At 33.2% G+C, this 23829-nt stretch overlaps 1 protein-coding gene across 16 annotated transcripts in view; it reads left to right on the forward strand.

The window, feature by feature from the left end:
• The window catches only part of LOC133847879 (small conductance calcium-activated potassium channel protein), a 98441-nt gene extending 78502 nt beyond the window's left edge, over positions 1–19939 (forward strand). For 6 of the 16 annotated variants that reach the window (XM_062283151.1, XM_062283156.1, XM_062283154.1 and 3 more), the window contains 7 exons: positions 9227–9362; positions 10929–11039; positions 11376–11503; positions 13403–13472; positions 13594–13695; positions 13769–13953; positions 15429–15600. In XM_062283151.1, coding sequence (XP_062139135.1) covers positions 9227–9362; positions 10929–11039; positions 11376–11503; positions 13403–13472; positions 13594–13695; positions 13769–13953; positions 15429–15600 — 904 coding nt within the window. Of the gene's footprint in view, positions 1–6715; positions 6852–9226; positions 9363–10928; positions 11040–11375; positions 11508–13402; positions 13473–13593; positions 13696–13768; positions 13954–14138; positions 15147–15428; positions 15752–18820 lie in introns of those variants that run through there. The other 10 variants (XM_062283152.1, XM_062283155.1, XM_062283159.1 and 7 more) reach the window with 9 other exon arrangements.
• Positions 19940–23829: the final 3890 nt, after the last annotated feature.

Genomic DNA, 23829 nt, shown 5'->3' on the forward strand with positions numbered 1-23829 from the left:
CACACATGCACACACACACTCACACACACAACGAGACTCAATCCAAAACCAAACCAAAAACCATTTGCTTGATTTCTTCTTTCGTTAACTTTTTTGCATATCTCTCTGTATTTTGTAGATGTGTGTGTGTGTGTCTGTCTCTCTCTCTCTCTCTGTGCTTGTTAACAATAGTATGCAATTCGAAAACCACACACACACACACACTCGCACACACACACACATACTCGCAGCTACATGACGTGAGGTTGTAATTCGAAGCGAGTGTCAGTGTCACGTGTTGTGAGGATAATTCCTGCATGCGTTTCAATTTTATTTACATTTTACATTACGACAATTTTGGAGCTGTGCTGTCGCTTGTTTTTCCGTTTACCGTTTGCCGTTTTCTCCCTTTTTCTCACACACTTTTCCTGTGCTTTGCCTCTTGCTGTTGTTGTATTGTTGTTCTTTTTGTACTGCTCGATATATATCTTCCAACCAAAACAAAAAATATGTAAATCTTCCTCTATCTCTCTCTCTCTCTCTCTATCTCTCTCAATATATATATATATATACTTTTATATACATAAGTTTTGCACAAGTTGTGGGCCAAGCAGAAAAGCAGATAGCAAAAAAGAAAAGAACAAATTATGTTAGGATGAGCAGCTGTGTGTACAAAGTGTATTATATAGTTACCATAGTGTATTGCGTTAGTCGGTCTGCGGCAGGTTATATCAAAATTGTTTTCTCTTTTTTTTTTTTGTCTGTAGTCGAGCAATTTTCTTCCTCTTGGCAAATTTGTAATCTTAATCTCTTTATGTTTTTTTTTTCCATTAATAACGTAGCATTTTGTACATATTTATTTCGGATATGCTTAGCTACTTAAATACTTTACTTTACTCTCTTGTCAGTTACGTTTCATACACACACATTTCGATATACTCTCGCTATTCTCTTGTCCTTTGCTATTTATCGATAGTAACGCTTTTCCATCCCTAATTCTATCGCATACTCTTATGCATTCGTTTTGTCTTTCAACTATCGATCAATCGATGTTTTAACTCCTTTTTCTTTAGCATATCTTCTGTGAGAACATTTATTTGCAATTTACTCATACTATCGATAACATACATAAGCTCTTTCTAAGCTTTTATCGATAGTAACGCTATTCTGTCTCTCATTCTCTCATCACTATCAATTAACTCCTGTTTTAACTCTTTACTTTTCTATTTAAACTATCGATAACATGTTGGCGTGCTATCGTTAATACGTTTAATACGTCCTACTATCGGCTAACGTTGATGCAATCTTTGCACATCTGTTATCGATAACGTTTTACTCTATCAGCTTATCAATAGAGTCGCCATCTTGTCTGTTCATACTATCGATAACATATTTGCGTCGAATTCAAGTGCTTGACGATTGCAGAGTTGAAATAAATCGATTTTCTATCGATATGCTACTATCGGTTCCATTTCTGCACATATGTTATCGATAACCGTTCACTCTATTAGCTTATCAATAGAGTCGCCATCTTATCTACTATCGGTAACATGTTTGCGTACTGTAGAACTCGATTGTAGAATTGAAATTAATCGATATACTCTGATACTATCGATTAACTGTGACGCCATCTCTGCATATTTGTTATCGATAACCTTTTACTCTATTAGCTTATCAATCGAGTCCGATAACATGTTTGCATACTATCAAAATCGATAGCACACTTCAAATTAATCGATATGCTTTGCTACTATCGATTAACTGTGACGCCATCTCTGCATTTTTGTTATCGATAACCTTTTACTTTATTAGCTTATCAATCGAGTCCGATAACATGTTTGCATACTATCAAAATCGATAGCAGACTTGAAATTAATCGATATGCTTTGCTAACTGTGACGCCATCAGCTTATAAATGGAGTTCTCTTCGTATTTACTCATACTATCGATAACATGTTTGCATACTATCGAGTCCCCCTATCGCCTTCTTCTTCTTCTCTGTACTACGCTAGCATACTTTTGTGCACTATTCTATTGTATTTCGATTTCCCTTCTATCGTTGCCCACTTGCGGTCACTTTGTTTAATGATTATTCACCTCACTTGCCTGTGGAGAGACCCTCTCCCCCCCTCCCTTAAATACCCGTTGACTAAAGTTAATTGTTTTTGATTGTATTCTCTTTTGTTTTCTTCAACATTTTCTTAATTTCAACTTAATTCTGTGTGTGTTTTAATTGGTGTGTCTATGTATCTGAATATTGTGTGTGTGTGTTTGTGTAGGTGTGTCTGGCTGTATGTGTGTGTGTGTGTGCGTGTATGTGTGTGTGTCTGTATTTAGAGCAATTGTAATTTCTTTTATTCGTTGTTGTTGTTTTTTTCCGTCTAATTTCATTCGTTTTACGAGCAAGTATTTTACTCGTACATTGTATTTTATAAGCTTCCCCAACAAAAAAAAAAAAAAAAAAAGTGGTTTGAACTACGCCTGCATTGCTCTAGAGAAACATGTCGTATACGTAACAAAGTACTTAATACATTTTATCAAATCAAAACGAACAACAAAAATATACAAACGAAATCAACAAACAATATACTATTTAATTTAAAAAATACTATAAAAAATACTAACAACAAAACTGCCAACAAAAAAAGAAATGAAGGAAAAAGCGGAAAAATCAATTTAATTCAATTGCCACAAAAAAAAAAGTAAGGAGCAAAAGGAGAAGAACTAAAAAATATTTATGATAATGACTGCGAAGATGTGACTCAAGCTACAACAAAAAAACAATTGTGAGATACTCGAAATGCGGAAGTTGTTGTTGTTGTTGTTGTGTGTGTGTGTGTGCGTATGTGTGTGTAAGTGTGCACATAAATATAACTCATAAATAAGCCGCAAGAGCCACAACCACAAGCTCACTCACTCACACACACACAGAGACTTTAAGACACACACACACACACACACATACGTTCATACATTATTGCCGCCGCGTGGGTTCTTCTTCTTCTTAGTTCGTTTTTCGTATTTTTATTCCACGCTTTCGTTTCGTTTCGTTTTTATTTTAGTTTTTGTTTTTGTTTATCTGTTTTGGTTATTTTTTGTCACTCCTTTGCTGTTGTTGTTGTTGTTGTTCTTATTTCTTTTCCTGTTCATCTTCTTCTCTTTGTTCGTGTTGTTTTCATCCTCAGTTAGTGTCTGTTCTTATATTTTTTTTTCGTTTTTTTTTTGTGACCTTTGGCTAAGCCCCCATGACGCGGCAAACGCTTCTCTCGTGTCACTTTCACTCCTCCCCGCCACCACCTCTCTCTCTCTCTCTCTCTCTCTCGCTCATCAGCTTTATAATGAAATACCATCGCTAATGCGTGTCCTTCTGTGACGTCCTTTCAATACTTTCACCATCAACAACAACAACAACAACAACTGTGTGTATCGTTTACAGTTTTCTCTTTTTTTTTGTTTCGTTTCGATTTATTTTGCCTTCTTGTTAACCATTTATTTCTCCTCTTTTCATTTCTATCCTTTTAGTATTTTTTTTCTTTTCGTTTTTGTGTTTTTGGTTTTTTTTGTGAAACGTAAGCGATGATTATCATCTGTCGTTTGCCTTGAGATACAACGCATAAATAAGACATGTGTGAATACATTTTGGGATCAAAAGACAACAACAAAAAGAACACGAAGAAAATATATAGAAAGGGCAAAGAGAAACAGCAACAACAACAACAACAACTTGCGATTATATTATGGATAAACAACACACATTACGAATACAATTTGTGCTATTTTGTGTATTTCTGTAAAACATTCATATATATATATATATATATATATATATATACCTCTATATATATTTACTAGATTTTACTCACATCTTTTCCTCTTTTTTTTTGTGTTTTCCTTTTGTTATAACGCGTTTGCATTTGCCGTTTATTTTTGGTTTTCCATTGTCATTGTCTGGATTTTCGGTTTTTTTTCGTTTTTTTATCATTAGCTAAAGTTTGCCCCTCATTATAAAAATATCTAAATGTTGTTTTCTTCATTTTGACTACTTTCCTCTTTGGACTACTGCTTCTTCTCTCTCTCTCTCTCTCTCCTTCATTATTGTAGAAGATTTGTCGACATTTCTTTTGAAACAACTTTATAAGAATTTTACATGCGAATGCCTGACAGTCTAGTGTTGTACTCTTATATATATATATATATATATATATATATACAATATATATTCTATAATCTCATCCATTGCTCTGCTATTTGTTGTGCAAATATCGTCGTAATCCTTTTTTTTTTGTCTTTGCTCTCTATGTACTCCGATTGTGTTAGCAAGCGAATAGATCGATAAGTATGCAAAATAACATAAAGATAGAAGAGAAATAGGTTACTGAAGAGTTAGGATATAGTAGAGAATATAGTAAATATTTCTTGAATTTTGCCAAATTTCTTCCTTCTGTTTTGTACGTATGTATGTATGCCTTTTATGTTCCGATGTATCGAATATGCTAAATAAATATCGATATGTAAAAACCAAACAGAAACAATAACATAATATGTATGATGTAAACTTAACTGTGTATGTATATGTATGTATGTGTGTATATGCCAAAATTGATAAGAATTTTGCTATATAAGCCCTGCGTATGTAGCTTTTGCTCTGTGGGATCTCGTATTCCAATATCCGCATGCTCTTTGTTAACCAAGTATGTATGTATGTAACTAACGACGATGACGATGACGGCGACGGCGATAACGATAACAATACCAATTACACACATAACTAGGCTTTGGAGGAGGAGCAGCTTATGATGTGGAGCAGAGTGTGAGGAGGAGCAGAGTAAGACGAGGAGCAACTAAATGAGCAGCTGCTTGGGGCAAAGTGGCGCTCAGTGTTTTTTCTTTGTTTGTCGAGGGCCATCAAAGCGACATTTTGACATTTGCTTGCCACATACACGCTCACACGCACCGCAGATACAAAGGCACACACACACACACACACACATACAAAGTGTGTGTGTTAGTCGTTAGCCAACACTGTACTTAGTAGCGAGTTACATAAAATTGCAAGTACACAGCATAGTTAGTTATCATTTTATTTGCTCATCAGCTTCTCTTGCTCTCGGCTTCATTAGCTTGCCACACGTAACCGACATCCTCTCACTCGCACACACACACACACACAGCCAGCTCCCCCCGCTGTCAGTGTCAAGTGTAGAAGGCTCATCACGGAGCACTCAAGCGACGGTTGAGCTGAAGCCGCCGCAGCCGCCAGCTTTTAGTTGTCTAACTCTCTCTCTCTCGCTCACTCTACGGGATGTGTGCAGGTGCAGCACTCACAAAGCCATTTTGTTTTCATTTCACCTCTGCGCGTGTGGCTGCGTCTGTGTGTGTGTGTGTGTGTGTGCTTGTATTTAACGGGTCATCCTTCAGCCTAATTGAAGCTCTTGTGAGACACACATGTGCTGCATGTCCAAGTCGTAATCCAGTCGAGGCAAACGAGGCAGTCAGTCAGTCAGTCAGTCAGTGAGTCAGTGAGCCAGTTAGTCAGACAGTTAGACCAATTAAGCGGAAAGCAACGTTTTTACAACATATATTACAAACATACATACATACATACATATATAGTATATTCAGAGTGTGACCGTACAGCGAACTGCGAACATTCACAATGCATTTTTTCGGCTTGTGCAGAGCTTAATCCTTCAAACTCTTCAACCTCTATTCTATCCTATTCTATTCTATTCTATTCTATGAATCGTCGTGTGTCATTGTATTTTTGTATGCATATATATACATATACTTGTGTCTGTATATATGTATGTATGTATGTATGTATTTGTACCCGGTTATCCTCTTCTCTAATTCTCAGGACTTGATTCGTTTCAACTTATTCTTCTTCTCCTACTTCTACTATATAAATATCTATATTGTATATTGTTTAATTTCTCTTTTGTTTCATCTACTTTTTCTTCTACTTTTTTATTCTCTTATTTTTTGGTCTTTACTTTCGATATGTTGTTCTTCATTCGTATTTAATTTTTGATAATTATGTACAAAAGTTATAAATATATATATATATATAGTTTATGATTCTATGTTTCGATTTGTGTAATAATTATTAATTATGAACAACAAAATTATCTTTATTAAAAAGAATTATCGATCGATATATGATTCTATAAATGAGAAAAGAAAAAAACATATTGTACTATTTGTTATTTGTTTGTTTTTTCTTTTCAAAACCAAAAAAAAAAAAAAAATGACAACAACAAAAAATGTTCACATAATTTCACATCTGTTTATTTGTTTACTCCACTTCTCACCCTACTTCTGTATCCACAAATTGCAAAATGAAAAATCTGAATCTGAAAACCGAAAACTCAATCCAAAAATATATCAAAAATACCGCCAAAAATACAATTCAAAAAAAAAAAAAAATTATCTATCAACTTGAATAACGCATACGCATCCGAATACCAAATACTGAATATACCAAATATACCGATACCGATACCGATAAAAAAAACAACAATTATTAATTACTGAATACCGATCTACATATATATGATATATGATATGATACCGTATCGTATCTAAAACCAAAAACCAACTAAATGTATATTAACTATCAACAAAATAAATCGTTATCGAACATCGATCGATAAACAAATATGTATGAAACTGAATATACTGAACTGCACTCTCGCAAAACGAATTGCAAAATCTGATTATACGATTGAAACAAAAGATTTCACGATGAGGAGCACGCGAATTTGCTAAACACCATGTGGCTAACGGCCATCACATTTCTGTGTGTCGGCTACGGCGACATTGTGCCGAACACATACTGTGGACGCGGTATAACCCTCACCTGCGGCATGGTGGTAAGTATCCAACTAGAAAATCAAAAACCAAAAAACAAAAGAATTCTAAAATAATACAAACAAAAAGAAATATCAAACAAAAAATAATAAACTGAAAGAATAGAACATAAAGTAAAATGAAAATGTAAAAATGTAAAAATGTAAACCAGAACCAACAACAAATGCGAAACAGAACAGTTACAGCAACAGCAACAACAAACAGTAACAGTAACAGCAGCTTAACAGTAACAGTAACAGTAACATTAGCAGAACAGACGAATGTTGCCAAGCATAAACATAAGCAATGAATATCACATTCAACAACAACAACAACAACTAATACTAAAACAAAACTACAACAACAATAGCAACAACAAGTACGTTACGTATACACATGCATATACGAATTTCATATCTATAAATCAACAAATTGTTAACTCTCAAATCAATAACAATCAAAACAACCAGAAAGAAAGAACAAAAAAACAAATCAAAATCTGAAACTCTGCGAAATGTAAAACAACAACACACATGTATGTATGCGTGTGTGTGTGTGAGTGAGTGCGTGTGTGTATGTATGTGTGTGTGTTTGTCTCTAATGCAGAGTGAACGATGTACTTTTTAGTCTGATTAAGTTTTGCTTGCGGGTTTAGTTCATTCCATAAACGAGTGCAAAAAAGCAAAAAGCGAAAAGCGCAAAAAAAAGAAGAAGAAACTTAAACGTAAATGTAAAGAGGAAGCTCTGTTGTAAATCATCACATACACACATACCCACATATGTGTGTAGGCGGTCAGGCCAGCACCAAAAAGAAAGAAAAAAAAAACAACCACCATAACACCACCACAAAAGCCACCAACAACAAGAACAAGAACAACAACAAAAGCAGCAGCAGCAATTCATGCATAAATCGTATTTGGTGTGTCGCTGTTAATACAAACATATTCATACATTACTTTCCCCTCGCTCTCTCTCTCTCTCTCTCGCTCACCCACTCTCCCACTCTGTCTTTTGCGCTCTTCCTCTACCTCTCTTTCGCTGTCTGTATAAGCACACACACATACTCACTTCAGCTATTACTATTACACAACGCTACACTCATGTGTATATATATATGTATATGTTTATGTATTTATCTCACTATTTTACGTTTCAAGCTTCATCTCTGATTATGTGCGTGTGTGTGTGTGTGTGTGAGTGAGCCAGCGTATGTTAGTGCGTGTGTGTGTGTGTGTGTGTTTGCTAGACTTTTGATTTTGTGACCGTTGTTGGGCAACAAATCCTCGTTGACAGCTCATTGCTATGTACTTATATATAAACAGATCTTTCTCTATATAAATCTATATCTTTCTCTCTCTCTGTGTGTGTGTGTGTGCGAGTGTGTGCGTGTGTATATATGTACATACATATAGCTTTAGGCAATACCATGTGTAATTTTCGATAGTCACCTAACCAAATGTTTCGCACCTCAAAAACAAAAGAACACAATATATATATATATATATAATCCAAAGAACTGCAGAATTGAAAAGAAATTTATCTGATTTCTCTCACGGTTACGTCGCTGTCCTTCAATAACAAAAGCCATTCATAATAGTATATTATATCTTTTATACATACATATATCTTAAATTGAACTCTCCCACTGTTTTGTGTATCCTAATAAGAAACCAGAAATATATTTTTATATATATATATATATATATGTATATATAATTATATGTAATTGTAAGAAATCTTTAATCTTAACTCTCTAACACACTTTTATGCCCGTCATCAGTTCTCAAGACTCTCAGCATATCATTTGAAAAGCTTTGTTTTTGTTTTTTTGTTTTCCGTTTTCTACTTTTTTGTTTCTGTTTTTCTCTTTACTACTTTTATTGAATATGCTTTTGTTTTTAATTTTGAATTTAAATTGTTTGTCGTTTGAAGTTTTCTTTGTGTTTTTCTTTTCTGAATATACCATAAGTATATAAGTATGATGAAAGTGTGTTTTCCGACATTGTTTTCATTTGTGATATATACATATATATTTTTATACAACTTATATGTTTGTTTTTGTGTATATTAAGCCAAAACAATACGATATTTTTCTCTATCTCTCTTTCCCTTTCATTTTTATACTCAAAAAAAAAATACCAAAAAATACCAAAAAAAAAAAAAAAAAAATACGCGCTCGTGTTTTGTTTATTGTCCCTGATCGCGTCTCACGAAAAACGAAAACGAAAACGAATCCGAAACCAAAACCGAATTCTGAAAACCAAATACGAAAATGCCACACACCAAAAATATTTTGTCAAAAAACAAAACAAAAATATACCAAAAAATCTATATTAATACATATATGAAATATATACTGTATACTGTCGACTGTGGAAACGAAATAATTATGCAACAGATTTCATGATGAAGAGCATGCGAATCTTTTGAATGCAATGTGGCTGATAGCGATAACATTTTTGAGTGTTGGTTTCGGTGATATTGTTCCGAATACGTACTGTGGACGTGGTATCGCTGTCAGTACAGGAATAATGGTGAGTCTTTAACAAAAAAAAAAAAAAAAAAAAATGATTGTATATAGAAACAAATCTGTGCACACACATCAACCAAAATCCAAAAAACCAATAAATAATAATAACAATAATAACAACATATTCATAATTTCTTAAATCCGAATCGGGCTCACTTGTAAATAACATTCTCGCATACAACAAGAATCAAAAAAAAAAAAGAATATAATAATAATGATAATGATAAGAAATTGTAGCCAATAAATAAACAATATTATATTATACTCAAGCCAACTCACAAGCAAACCGCAAATGTTATACCTACCTTTAGCTGTTATACCTACCCCCCAAATAACCCTATAATATATATAGTGTAGTGTACTCTACCTATAAGTACTAATGTCATGTACTATGTCATACTATATGCTATACAATATATATATATGTATACTTAAGCGACCAAGCTTTACTTTCGATTTCCGTTCATGAATCGTTCATTAATCGTATCGTGTCATGTATCGCGTTTTAGGCAATTTAGGAATATCGATACTAGTTTTTTTTTTTTTAACCCAACACCAGCGAATCACACACAGACGCTCTCTCTTTCTCTTCCCTTTTCTCTTTCTTGCTCACTCTCTATCTATCTCTCTTCATTTATATCTTTAACTATTTCTCTCTCTCTCTCTCTCTCTCTGTCTCGCTCTCCCTCCCTCTACATGCATATATTGATCATGTCGTAGTCCTTAATTGAAATTGTCATACCAAAAAAAAAATACCACTAAAATACCAGAAACTAATACCAAACTTGGAACTTGAACTAACAAAACTCTGAATTGCGCTTATAATTTTCCCTCTCTCTCTCTCTCTCTCGCTCTCTATAGCTAAACGTTACGTATGTGTGTTTTGTACTCTTCCTACTTCTTCTCCCTCTCCGTCTCTCTCTCTCTAACTGTTGTAATACATTGAAAATTGAACATCTATAGATTGTGTAAAATTTTTGAAAGCGTATTCTAAAACTGATTTTGATTCTGATTCCAAATTCCTTCTTAGTAACTAACCAAGTAATCAAAGTAGCAAACAACAAAAATATTTGCGATCCCTCATTTTGAAAACATTTATGCACTCTCAATCAATCATTCAATCATACACTCAACTCATTCGCTCATTCAATCATTCATTCATTCATGCATTCAGTCGTTTTTCTTCGTACTCAACTCAACAATTTCAATAGGCAAAACAAAAACAAAAAAGAAAATGAACAAAAAAAAAAAAAAAAAAAAGAATACTATAAATATCGAAAGCAACAAAGTTCTGGAATTTTAACTATCTCATTTTGAATGTATAATCCAACAAAAACCAAAACACAACAATTAACTGAAATCCATAAAAATCGAAAAATATACAAAAAAAAAAAAAATTAAATAAAGCAAAAATGAAATGAAAATTTGAAAATTGAAACTTGATTGATGACTGATTGATGGACAGCGAAGATGAAGTGTCCAAGTGTCACGTTGGCGTCTTCGCCGTCAATCGATAGTTGAACGCCAATCGATATGCGATTACTAATAACCGATTAACTATCGTTTACAGGGCGCTGGCTGCACGGCGCTGCTCGTCGCCGTCGTCTCACGAAAACTGGAGCTGACTCGTGCCGAGAAGCATGTGCACAACTTCATGATGGACACGCAGTTAACCAAAAGGGTATAGATCGTCTCCACACACACACACATACACATTTAGCTTACAGTTATTATGCAAAGCATACACACACTCTCACACATAATAATAATAATAACAACAACAACGAAGAGTTCCCTTTTGATCACTGCGTTTATCGAATATTAAATCTTAAACTTGAATTGAGTTGAGTTTTTAAGCGCGTCGCGTTCAATCAAATCAAATCAAATCAAATTTGTAGTTTCTAGTTTTGTCGAATTTCGAATATCAAAAAATCAATCACCAATTCAAAATCGCAACACCAAATGCCACTTTTACTCTAATAACTTTGTATTCATTTCTTCTCACAATCAAATTTAGCTGAAAAATGCTGCGGCGAATGTTCTTCGTGAAACTTGGCTCATTTACAAACATACAAGACTAGTAAAACGGGTTAATCCCGGCCGTGTAAGAACCCACCAAAGAAAGTTCCTTCTAGCTATATATGCGTGAGTATTTTTAGAGATCTATCCAACAACAAAACATCCAACAACTAACTGTCAGAACCACCAACAAATCAAATCAAATCAAATCAACAAAACCAAAAAAAAAGTATTAAATCAAAAAAAACAAATCAACTTAAATCCGATAATGAAATGAAAGCAGAAATCAAGAAAATATGTTTGTCCATCAAATGCTTTTAATAGCCGCCAAATAGAGATCTGTATTGCAAATCACAACAAGCCTTCCTTTCCCCCTTCCTCCCGCCGCCGCCCCGCACCCTCTCGCAGCAGCAAGCAAATTTCAACGGGGAGGCAAATAAATTATTGTTCAATCAAGTCTTTCATGCAATCACCTAACAACAACTAAATTTTTGTGTGTGTGTTTTTTCTTTAGTTACGTGTGTCGTGTTTTTTGTGTCGTCGTTTACGTCGTTACGTCGCTCTCCCTCTCTCCTTCTCTCTCTTTCTCTCTCTCTCTCTCTCTCTCTGTGCGTGTGTGTGTGTGTCTGTGTTTATTGTCAGCTGTCGTCTCTGGAGAGAACAGAACTGAAATGAAAGTACTCGTATGCATAATATAGATACAACAAACATTTCGAACTCGCATTCGCGCCTTATTATTTATGTAGCATACTTTGCAGCGCAAAGCGTGTTGCCAACTCCCGCACTCAGCGCTCAGCGTTCAGCGTTGCCAACTGCTGCAATTCAACAAGTTTAGCCGCTCCTCCCCGCTGCTGCTGCTGCTGCTCCACCTCTTCCTTAAATACAATTTGCGCTGAAAAGTATGCTACATAAAAACGCGAATAACGACGCCTTGAGCTTTGTGTGTGTGTGTGTGTGTTTGTGTTTGTGTTTGTGTTCGTTCTAACAAAAGCAACAAGAACATTCGTTGAGTAGTCGCCCCCAGCTTAATATTAACAATTAAGGAAGCACAACAACAACAAAAATGGATCTGCTTAATAATAATTGACAAAATGTACATAGCAATAAAACTAACATCAAACTATATCAAATCAATCGAAACAAAATAAATGCCTGCAACTAAGCAACTAACAAATCAAAAACCCAAAAAACCAAAAAAAAACTAAGAAGTTACCATATATATATTCATACATGTATAAAGTCTGCTGTTATACATCTATCGATATATATATGTGTGTATGTATGTATGTATGTATGTGCATATACTAAAAGATGTATTGCAAATTTTTGAACAATGATTGAACTCGTTTTACTAGCCTGTAAATAGGTTGTAAAGCCCTGTTTTTACGTTATACGATAACTAATACTATCAAAAAAAAAAACAAAAAACTAGCCACAATTTTACCCACCTAGCATGCAGCGTTAATTTTGACAGAATCTCATATCTGAAAATATATTATATCTCACATAAAAATGTACATAAACATACTCTCTATAAGTAGCGACAGCGTACTAACCGTAATCGTAATCGTAATCGTAACTCACGTTAAACCTAACCAAACCGAAATCATCCAAATTCATCTCTTGAGGCTTTACTGTAGTTATGTTCCACTGCGCTTCACCACTAGATCAAACAATGTTTTAGCATAGATCGTAGTTATATATATATGATGGAGTATATTTTTCGATACGATTTTCTGCAATCTTAACGCTGAAATCTATATTTATTTATGGCACAAAAGAAACTATGAAAAAATGAATAAACACACAACTTATTTCAGCAAATAATAATAATAATAATGGTGGTCCGCAACTAAATATACCATATACTATATATAGTATATTTTATATGTTATTTACTATATACCTCATTTGGTATATTATTGAAGACCTGGTATAATCGGGTTACTCAAAAAAGACTAACAAACACGTGCAACATTTGATTTTATATTGAACTTGATGATTCTTCCCAACTGCCCACAATAGGTTGCGAAAAGTTAAAATGGATCAACGCAAACTAATGGATAACGCCAACACAATAACCGATATGGCCAAGGTAGCTAACGAAACCCAAAACAAAACAAAACAAAACAAAAAAAATAGCATGAGTTTTTCTATTTGAATTTCTGAAATATATTTTTACCAACATATCATCAAATCGTGTTTCGCATTCGCAGACACAAAATACGGTCTATGAGATAATATCGGACATGTCGAGTCGACAGGATGCCATCGAAGAGCGTCTCACGAATCTAGAGGACAAGATGCAGAGCCTGCAAGTGCGTATTCAGATGGCTAACAAAGTGTGAGTAGCATTTGATGAACTGTTGACTTACTTTCGGTATTCGATAGGAGCACATGGAGAGCCTTCCCGATCTATTGTCGCGCTGTCTGACGCAGCATCAGGAGCGCATCGAGCAACGTCGCAACTTTCTACACCCGGACACAGCGGCGACTGCGGCAATACAGCAGCCCATTCAGCAGACGACGCCGCAATCCATGTTCAACACAGCGCCCATGCTGTTCCCACATTCTAGGTGAGTTCATCGTTCTCTATTCAAGTATTACGTATACGCAGCTTCTGCAATTTGCCGCATATATCATTTACACACTTACACATTCATTCACTTGTCACCAGTCACCTGGCGCCTCTCACTCTCAGTCTCTCTCTTCCACATCTCTCATCTGTCAATCCATTTGCCATTTGAATGCTCTCTACTAGTTGAATTCCACTGTGACGTTTATCTCATATCAAAATATGTTTGTGATAAGTTGGCAGCACTGCGTCAACAAGTTGGTAGCACTCTGGTAACAAGTTGGCAGCACTCTGCCGACAAGTTGGCAGCACTGCATCAACGAGTTGGCAGCACTCTGCCGACAAGTTGGCAGCACTGCATCAACGAGTTGACAGCACTGCGTCAACAAGTTGGTATCACTCTGGTAACAAGTTGGCAGCACTGCGTCAACAAGTTGGTAGCACTCTGGTAACAAGTTGGCAGCACTACATGAACAAGTTGGTAGCACTGCATCAACAGGCTGTCAGCACTGCGTCAACGAGTTGGCAGCACTGCATCAACAAGTTGTCAGCACTGCGTCAACAAGTTGGCAGCACCTAAACACGTGCAAACACTGTACATTTTTGAGTTAATCATATGTAATTAGCTGACATTCTGACGCGTCGACAACACTTGATGTCTTCGTAATTAAATATGCACCTCAGCGCATAGGCAATTCAATAAATTGTTTCCCCTGTTGACATGCACATAAGAAGAGTTGTCAACTAATACATAAATAGAAAGTGCTGTCAAATTTTACAATGCAATTAATAAGATAATAACTCAAAACCGAGTCAAAGGCCCCAGCAGTCAGTGCTTGCTTTGCTGTATAATGAAATTTAGAATTTTATACCAGATGCAGTATATTACAAAAAAAGCAAATAATAAAGTCAATTGAATGTAATGAAACAGTGGAATTCAGCTAGAACCAAAGTCATTTGTGTGCGTGTATGAGCCCATTGTAAAATCATAGAGTATTAGCGTAAGGAAACCCGTAGAAACTGACACTGCAACAAAATACAACAACAACAAAAATACCACAGAGAATACGAAATACCGAAATTCCATGACCCGTAGCATTTTCTTCTATGCAAGATTCATGTGATTGATTATGATTAATGATGCTGAAACGTGAGTGGATGTGAGTGCTATCAATCAAAGAAAACAAAACCAAAAACGAACAAAAAAAAGAAAAACAGAAAAAACAGAAAATGAAATGGAGAAACATCATTGCTTATTATCATTAGATATAGAGTATCATGATCTATCTATTGACATCTATTGATCGAGCTCACACACACATCCATTATTAAAAACAATTATGAGATATATATATAACATAATTATATGTATTGATTGATTGTTTGATTGATTGATTTGAAGACGTATATCTCTCTCTCTGTCGATACGAACGAAACGCTAAACAATTGAGAATTAACATACTGCTTTTTGCATAGAAGTGTACCCTCATCCAATAACGCCGCTGCTACTTACCATTGGCCAACAAGCCCTATTTTGCCACCTATATCTAGTAGAACACCACATTTAGTGCCTGATACTCACATGCCATCAAATGGATCTGCAGTTAATACTAGCTACGCTACATCTTCCAACAAATACGGCAGCTGAATATCAGAAAGAGAGCGCTCCAACTCCGTGATTAACATCGAGATGCTAGCAATAAGAAGGCCACAACCACAACAACAACAACAACCATCATTATGTTCATCATCATCATCACAACCTCCTCCTCCTCACACACAACTGCGAACATTACGAGCTACGTCAACAACAACCACAACAAGAACAACAACAAATATGAATCCATCGATAACTACAATGCCCATGTCGAGATCCATGTCGCCCACAATGATCGAGATGGCGCTGAGGCAGCGTCTCACGCTGGATGAGCGGGAAGAAGACGAAGAAGGAGAAGAAGGAGAACAGGAACAGGAACAGCAAAAAGCGGAATCCGAATCCGAGTTCTATGAACTTCGGCTAATCCATCAACATCATCATCAACAACAACAACAACTTCATCAGCATCATCCAGCGGCATCGCAATCGCATTCGTATCGTCGCATACCCGAGACAACGACAACGATACCGATAGCGACACCGATAGCGACACCGATAGCGATACCGATAACAAGCGCCGCGACGACGACATCGATATCGATTGCCTCAAAGATCACTGAGAATAAGTTTACTAGGAAAAGAGAACGTGTATGCAATAATAGTAGTAATAATAGTGCGATAACGATAACAACTAATAATAATCATAACAACAATAATAATAATGCGAGTAATAATAGTAATATTAGCAATTATACAACAACAACAACAACAACACAAACATAAGCAACAACAACAACAACAAGTCGCATTTCGAATTCGTCGGCCTTTTGTAAATAGAGCCAAACACATTCGAAATAAGTACGAACAAAAGTCAAACGTTAGCATACAGAACTCTCTCTATATATATACTTTATATACTATATATGCGTACATACATACAACATACGATGCACACATATATGTGTATGTGTAACATGTAAATATATATACATATATGTGCACTTGATTAACTATATCGATATATACTCATACCTAAAAAGTTGCCTTTCTTTCTTTTCTTCTTTTTGTTTGCCAAGTCTAGAATAGAATAGCAAGTTTTACTTATCCCTTAACCTTAACAGACGCTCAAAGTGTATACATTATAATATAGTAATAATAATTCGAAATGTTCTATATCCAAAAGTCCGTCTGAAATATACTATCGTAAAAGTATCGGTATCTATTACAGTAATATAATTTCTGTTTAAGGTAAAACATTTAACACACAAATTAAATAATAACTAGAAAGTTTCCAAAAGTTCAAAAGTCCGTCTGAAAGCAGCCAGTAATGAAATATACTAAATATACTATACCATCGACAAAAATATCGATATCTTTTTATTAATATAATTTGTAAGTATAGTACAACTTTCTCTAAAAGTACTAAATAAAAACTAGAAACTTGTTATATCCAAAAGTCCGTCTGAAAGCAGTAAAAAATGAAATATACCAAATACTAAATACTATACTGAAGAATACTATCGAAAAACTATCGATATAAAAGTTCAAAATATAGTAAAACTTTTACAAAATATGCTATATAATAACTAGAAATGTTGTATATACAAGTCCGTCTGAAAGCACCAAGAAATAAAATATACTAAATGAAGTATACTATCGATAAAGTGTTACTATATATATTAGAATAATATAATTTCTTTCACAAAAAATACTAAATAATAACTTTGAACGTTGTATATCCAAAAGTCCGTCTGAGAGCGCATAAATTGAAATATACTAACATATACCAAACAAAATACTATATCGTTAAACTATCGTTAGCCGTTATGGCAATATAATTTTGAAGTAAAAATTCTAGACTTGGTTTACTTACTTTTTCGCCTCCACCCCCTCTACAGTATGTGTGTGTGTGTAAACGTGTATGTGTATATGTATATGTATATGTATATATCGGTGTGTGTGTTGATAGTAGAAGTATTCTAATTGTTGTATGTATTACAAGCTTAAGAAATCGGTGAACTCAACTCGAATCTTTATGGAAACCGTTTACCACACACACACACACACACACACACACACACACAGAGAGACACACACAATACATGCATACTAAATACTATATTAGCTCTGGCTTTAAACGAAACCCAAAAACCAAAAACACGATAAACTCAATTAAGAACCTGACTAGCTTTTCAGAGAGAGGTAAAGAGATAAAACCTAATAATAAATAGTGAAGAAAACCCGTTAAAAACAAAACAAAAAAAGAACAATTTTAATTGAATTTTGTAATATATTTAAATAACAAAAGAAATCTAAAAAAAAAACAAACAAACATACAAGAAAAACTAATTCAATTTAATATACAAATTAGTTGTAATATATATATATATATATACATATATATATATGAAAAGGTAAAAAACAATTTGAAAAATTCCCAAAAAAACCAAAAAAGGAAAAAGAAAATGATAAATGAGAATATAATATAGAGTAGTTAAAATAGCAGAGTGGCCGAGCTACGTAAGTTTTCTAAAGATTCTAAAAGGAAATGCATAGACATACTATAAAGTATTAACTGAGAGCATCGAAGTTAATTTTTTTTTTAATAGGTAAATGAAACTAAAATTTAACAAAATTGACAAAAATTAGTAAACCAAAAACAAAAGTATATAAATAAAATAAATACTAAATGAATATAGCGTGAGAATTATAAAACACATAAACTACCAAAAAAAAAATATATATATATACATATATGCTTTTAGGCAAGTCGCAAAATTGAAATTAACGAAAAACTAGAAAGAGAGAGAGAGAGAGATAAGAAAGGTTCAACAACTTCAACGTCAACTGAAACTGAATTCCCCCAATTGAACATGCCAAGTTGTCGCCGCAGAAAAACTAGAAAAAAACCAAAAACTAAAAAACCAGGGAACCAGAAACGGATCTAAAACAAAGAATAAAAAAAAAACAAAAACAAAATATGTAGCACTTCTATCAAAAGTAAAGTATCAAAATTCATATATTATTTATCTCTCAAATAGTACAACATTCCAGATCCCGTTAGAGTTGCGCAATAGTTACAAATTGATTTGGTCACACTTATTGTTACGAATCGTGCTTTGTGCTACGTTTATGCTGCAGAGATCTCGCAATCGTATTGCTCGTAGACTCCTACCCCCGTCCCTCCCTCCTCTTTACTTTTTGGACAAACAATACAAATATCGAACTACAAAAAAAAAAAAAAAAATACAATATATATTCTCAATTGCAGTAAGTTCATCAATGATTCGGAAAATTCTATAGTCGAAATATACCCATGAAATTAAATGAAATTATAAACGAGTATAAAAGCGTAAGTCAAGTGGAAGAAGTTAAAAAGAAAACCAAAAAAAAGAAAATACAAAAAAAAAACAAAACGAAACAAAACAAAAAAGGAACCCTTAAAAATGTATACCTATTTATAATATTGAATATTTAAATTGAAATTCAAATGAACGTTCAAGACTGCTGTCAAAATAGCTTTATCACAATAAAAAAACACACACATACATACATGAAAACGAACACTGTGGACAAGAAACACGTAAAAACACAAACCACAAACAAAAGAAAACAAAAAATAAGATGATATTATAATGAGAATGAGAATGAAAATGAAAATACGAAAGAAATACGAAATACGCCCAGCTTTAATATTATGTACTATAATGCATATTTGGGTTTCAACACTCCATGAAAAATCTTCAACAACAAAAACAACAACAACAAGAACAAGAACTACAACAAAAAACCATTAAAATTCTCCCGTTTGAACTGGTTTCCTAACACACAATACCTTGATACAAAAACCAAAACAAAAAAATACAAACGAAAACAAAAAAAATGAAAATCGAAAAATGAGAAAAATGAAAATGAAAACCAAAAACTTTGATATGAGGGACCGAAAATTCAAGACAGGTCTATATTATACACACAAAACGCAAGATATGCAAACCAAAACCAAAAACAAAGAAAACAAACAAAAAACAAAAATGAGAAAATAAATCCTTTTTAGCTGGTGAACAATATTTATGTACTACAAACGACATTGCATACAACAACAAAAAAAAAACTTATCCAACTATGCCAACTGAATACTGAACCGAATCGCACAATTATTTATGCTATGGAGCCCACGGTGGCACAGTGGGCACAGGCCAGCTGAAAAACGAAATCAAAGCAGAAAGCAAATTCAAAATCTTCAATAGCAAACACATAGGTTAAAGCTGCACAACTCGACTCGACTAGCGTATACCCTGTAACCGATGGCAAAAAGAGTGAGACAAAAAAAAAAACACAAACAAGATTTGTAGCCACCGTAGAAAGCATATCCTTATTAAAAAAACAAAAAGTAATCCAGTCAGTCTGCTCTAGAAACTCATATGCCTAATTCTCTGACGGAAAAAAACATAAACTGAAATAATTTTAAAAATAAGAAAAGGTTATTCTTATAGCTCTAGATTAGTACTTTAATTAGAGCTAAGAATAGTTTTGTAATTTTTCTGTTTACTGTTTTGATAGTTGCAAAAATTAACAACTTCGTACGCAAACCAAGCAAGTAAGAAAGTTACAGTTACTCAGAAGTGGGCGTGGCAAAAATTTAAAACAAACTTGATCTGCGTGCAAACATCTGCTGTCGAAAATTATAGCTCTATCTCTTATAGTCGCTGAGATTTAGGTGTTCATACGGACAGACGGACAGACAGACAGACGGACATGGCTAGATCGTCTCGGCTGTTGATGCTGATCAAGAATATATATACTTTATAGGGTCGGAGATGCCTCCTTCTATCTGTTACATACATTTCTTTCTATTCTATGGGTAGCGGGTATAAAAATGAACGATTTTATATATTTTATCGTAAAACAATCTTAGCTCTAAATATAGTGCTAATCCAAAGCTTGAAGAATAACCTTCACTTATTTTGAAAATAGTTTTAGTTACAGAGAATTACCTCTATATATTTGAAGAGTATAAAGAAGAAGATAACAAAATAATATTCAATCCATAGATTAGATTTGTAGAGAACAACTTGAGCATTCGGTTACAGGGAAAGGAAATTCACCTTAGTTTGTATTTGCACTGGCCCACTGTGCACTGTGTGTATACAATGTGTCTGTCTCTCTCTAACTGTGCGTGTGCATGTATGTATGTGTGTGTGTGCGTGCGTGTGTGTGTGTGTGTGTTCTCCCTCCCGTATAACATTTGTATGTATGTATGTGTGTGTGTTCTTCTCAACAGCGAAACGTAAAGCAAACGAAGAAGCAGAAGCAGAAGAATATGAAGAAGAAGCAGAAGAAGACGAAGATGAGGATGATGAAGAAGAAGAAGATGATGATTACGGTTTACTTCTACTACGAAAATCACAAAGTATTGCATAGCTTCTTCTCAGTTCTCAGTTAACGTTTCCATTCACGAATTGAGTTCGATTCAAACCACAACAACAACAACAACAACAACAACAATAAGAACCACAACAACAACAACAACAACTTACAACAAGATGAAACTTTTGGTATATTTACACACAGCAAACTAAAATACTGACAAAAAGAATAGATACTAGAAAAGTATAAAAATAGAAATCCGGCCTCTATAAAAACCAAAAAAAAAAAAAAACTAAATTATATACGGCATAGCATAGAAAAAGTTAAACAACAACAACAACCAAAAACCACAACAGCAAAAATATTGATTAAATGGGTTATACAACAACAACAACAACAACAACATGAAGAACAACAGCAAAACGAAAAACAACAACAAGAAATCATACTATATACTATAGACTATACTATATATATACATATATATATATATATACTATATACTTAACAAAAAACCAAAAAACGAAGATCATATTTGACTTTACATGTATTATAAGTATGTAATGTATTCAGTAGTTGAACGAAAGCCGAAGCAAAGACCAATTTATTAAGCATAACAATTATTTGTTAAACTAAACAATAACAAAAAAAGAAAAACCAAAAAACTAAAAAAAAAAACAAATGCGAAACAATTTTTTATTAACATGTAAACGAAGATGGAAATGAACCAGAGAGAAATGATGATGAAAAGGAAATTAAAAAACAACCAATTTAAACTAATCCCAAAACTTAAAGATAACAACCAAAAACAAAAAACAAATTAAATTGACAAAAAAAAAAAAAAACAAAATCCCCCCCAAAAAAAAAAAAAAAAACTAAGTTAAACGCTAACAACTTAAACAAATAAAATATAAATTAAAAGATTAAACTTAAAATTAAACAAAACACAAGTTTCTAAAAGAAATGAATGCTAAAAGGCCCCTTCCCCCTCCCTAAAAAAAAAAAAAATAAAAAATAAAAACCCACAAAAAGAAAAACTAAATAAATGAATAATATATATATATATATATAAAGTTCCCCAAAACAAAAAAAAAAAAAACAAGATGTAATTTACATACAATTCAGTGGCTAAAACAAATAGTTTATTTTGAATTAACGGTATTGTATATTTAAATTAAAATTAAATTAATATTGTTATCTTATCGAGGAACCGTGTTTTGCAAAAGCTTTAATATTTAGGGTGCCTACAATTGCTAAATTAGTATTTTACGATTTAAACAAAATATAAAAAAAAGAAACACAAAACGAATACGCAAAAATACAAAAATACTAACAACAGTTACAACACACACACACACAGACACGCACACACACACATGCATACACACACAGACACACACACACACATACATACATAGGAGAAGATCCGAAGAAAAGAAAAAAATGAAGTCCTCAAGGAAAGGATTCAAATTGAAATTAACTTTGCGGCTATTTCAAAAAAAATGTACACAACATGAAAAACAAAAAATATACAAAATAAACTAAAACAAAACTAAGAAAATACTAAAAAAAAAAAAAAACAACAACAATTACTAAAAACACAAAAAAAAAACCAAACAAAAAACAACTAAAATACAAAAACACAAAAAATATGTATTTGGGATATGAATTTTAAGAATGTTTATTAGATTTACGATTTGTTATTTTGTATACATATGTATGTATTGTAGTATAAACTGATCTGATTTTTTTTTTTGCTCATTAAGCATTTACCTCGTAAGGATTCCCCCACTATTTATAGCAAATTTACCCATTACATTAAACAATTGATGTACTGTTATAATGTACACCCCTCCTCCTCCCCCTACTCCCCTACTCCACCCTTCAGAAAGCAAACAAATGAACAACAACAACAACAACAAAAGAAAGAAAGAAAGAAACAAGAAAATTCAATAGAAAATAAACAACATTTAAATGGGATGAACAAACAACAAAAACAAAACACAACAACAACAACAGCAAATTAAGTAAAATTGTAAATTATTAATTAATGAAAACAAAAAAATTGAAAAATTTTAATATAATAAAGGGCTTTGTATGAAAAAATATTTAACAAACTTCTTTCTTATTGACTTTTTCAATGTTTATGCCTAGGAAAAGAAGAAAAGTAAGTCTATATATAAAAAGTAAGCCTATATTATATTTATTTTTTCGTTCTAAGCAACTCAACAAAGCTGGAACTCAAGAAACAGCAATATTTTAGAGTTTTAGAGAAATTATACATTTTTATTTTAGTATTTTTGGTATATTTTTTAATAAAGACACTAGTTTTCCTTAATTCCTAAAATAGCCTTTGGTATTTTCTAGTATTTTTAAAATTTATTTATTTGGTATATATTACAACAAAACTTCATTATTTTGCTTTTATTCCTAAAATTGTTTTAGGTATATTTTAAGTATTTTGTGTGGTATATTTTGGTATATTTAAAAATTAAGACCGCTCTTTTTTGCTTTTATTCCTAATATAGCCTTTTATATATATATTGTAGTGTTTTTGCAGTATATTAATTCGGTATATTTTAAAATTAATACCACACTCGCTTGTTTTGGCCTTACCCAAATATTTTTTGGCATAGTTTTAGTATTTTGTGGTATATTATTTTGGTATATTTTTGTTAAATTAACACCGTACTATTTTGCTTTTATTCCTAAAATAGCTTTTGGTATATTTATAGTATTTACGCGGTATAATAATTTGGTATACTTGAAAATAAATACCGCACTCGCTTGTTTTGATCTTTCCAAATGAACTTTGAGTATATTTTTAGTAATTTTGCGGTATATTTGAAAATAAACACCGCTCTATGTTGTTTTTTTTATCCGAAAATAGGTTTAGGTATGTTTTTGCGGTAT

The sequence above is a fragment of the Drosophila sulfurigaster genome, chromosome X (assembly GCF_023558435.1).
Source record: "Drosophila sulfurigaster albostrigata strain 15112-1811.04 chromosome X, ASM2355843v2, whole genome shotgun sequence".
Lineage (NCBI taxonomy): Eukaryota > Metazoa > Arthropoda > Insecta > Diptera > Drosophilidae > Drosophila > Drosophila sulfurigaster.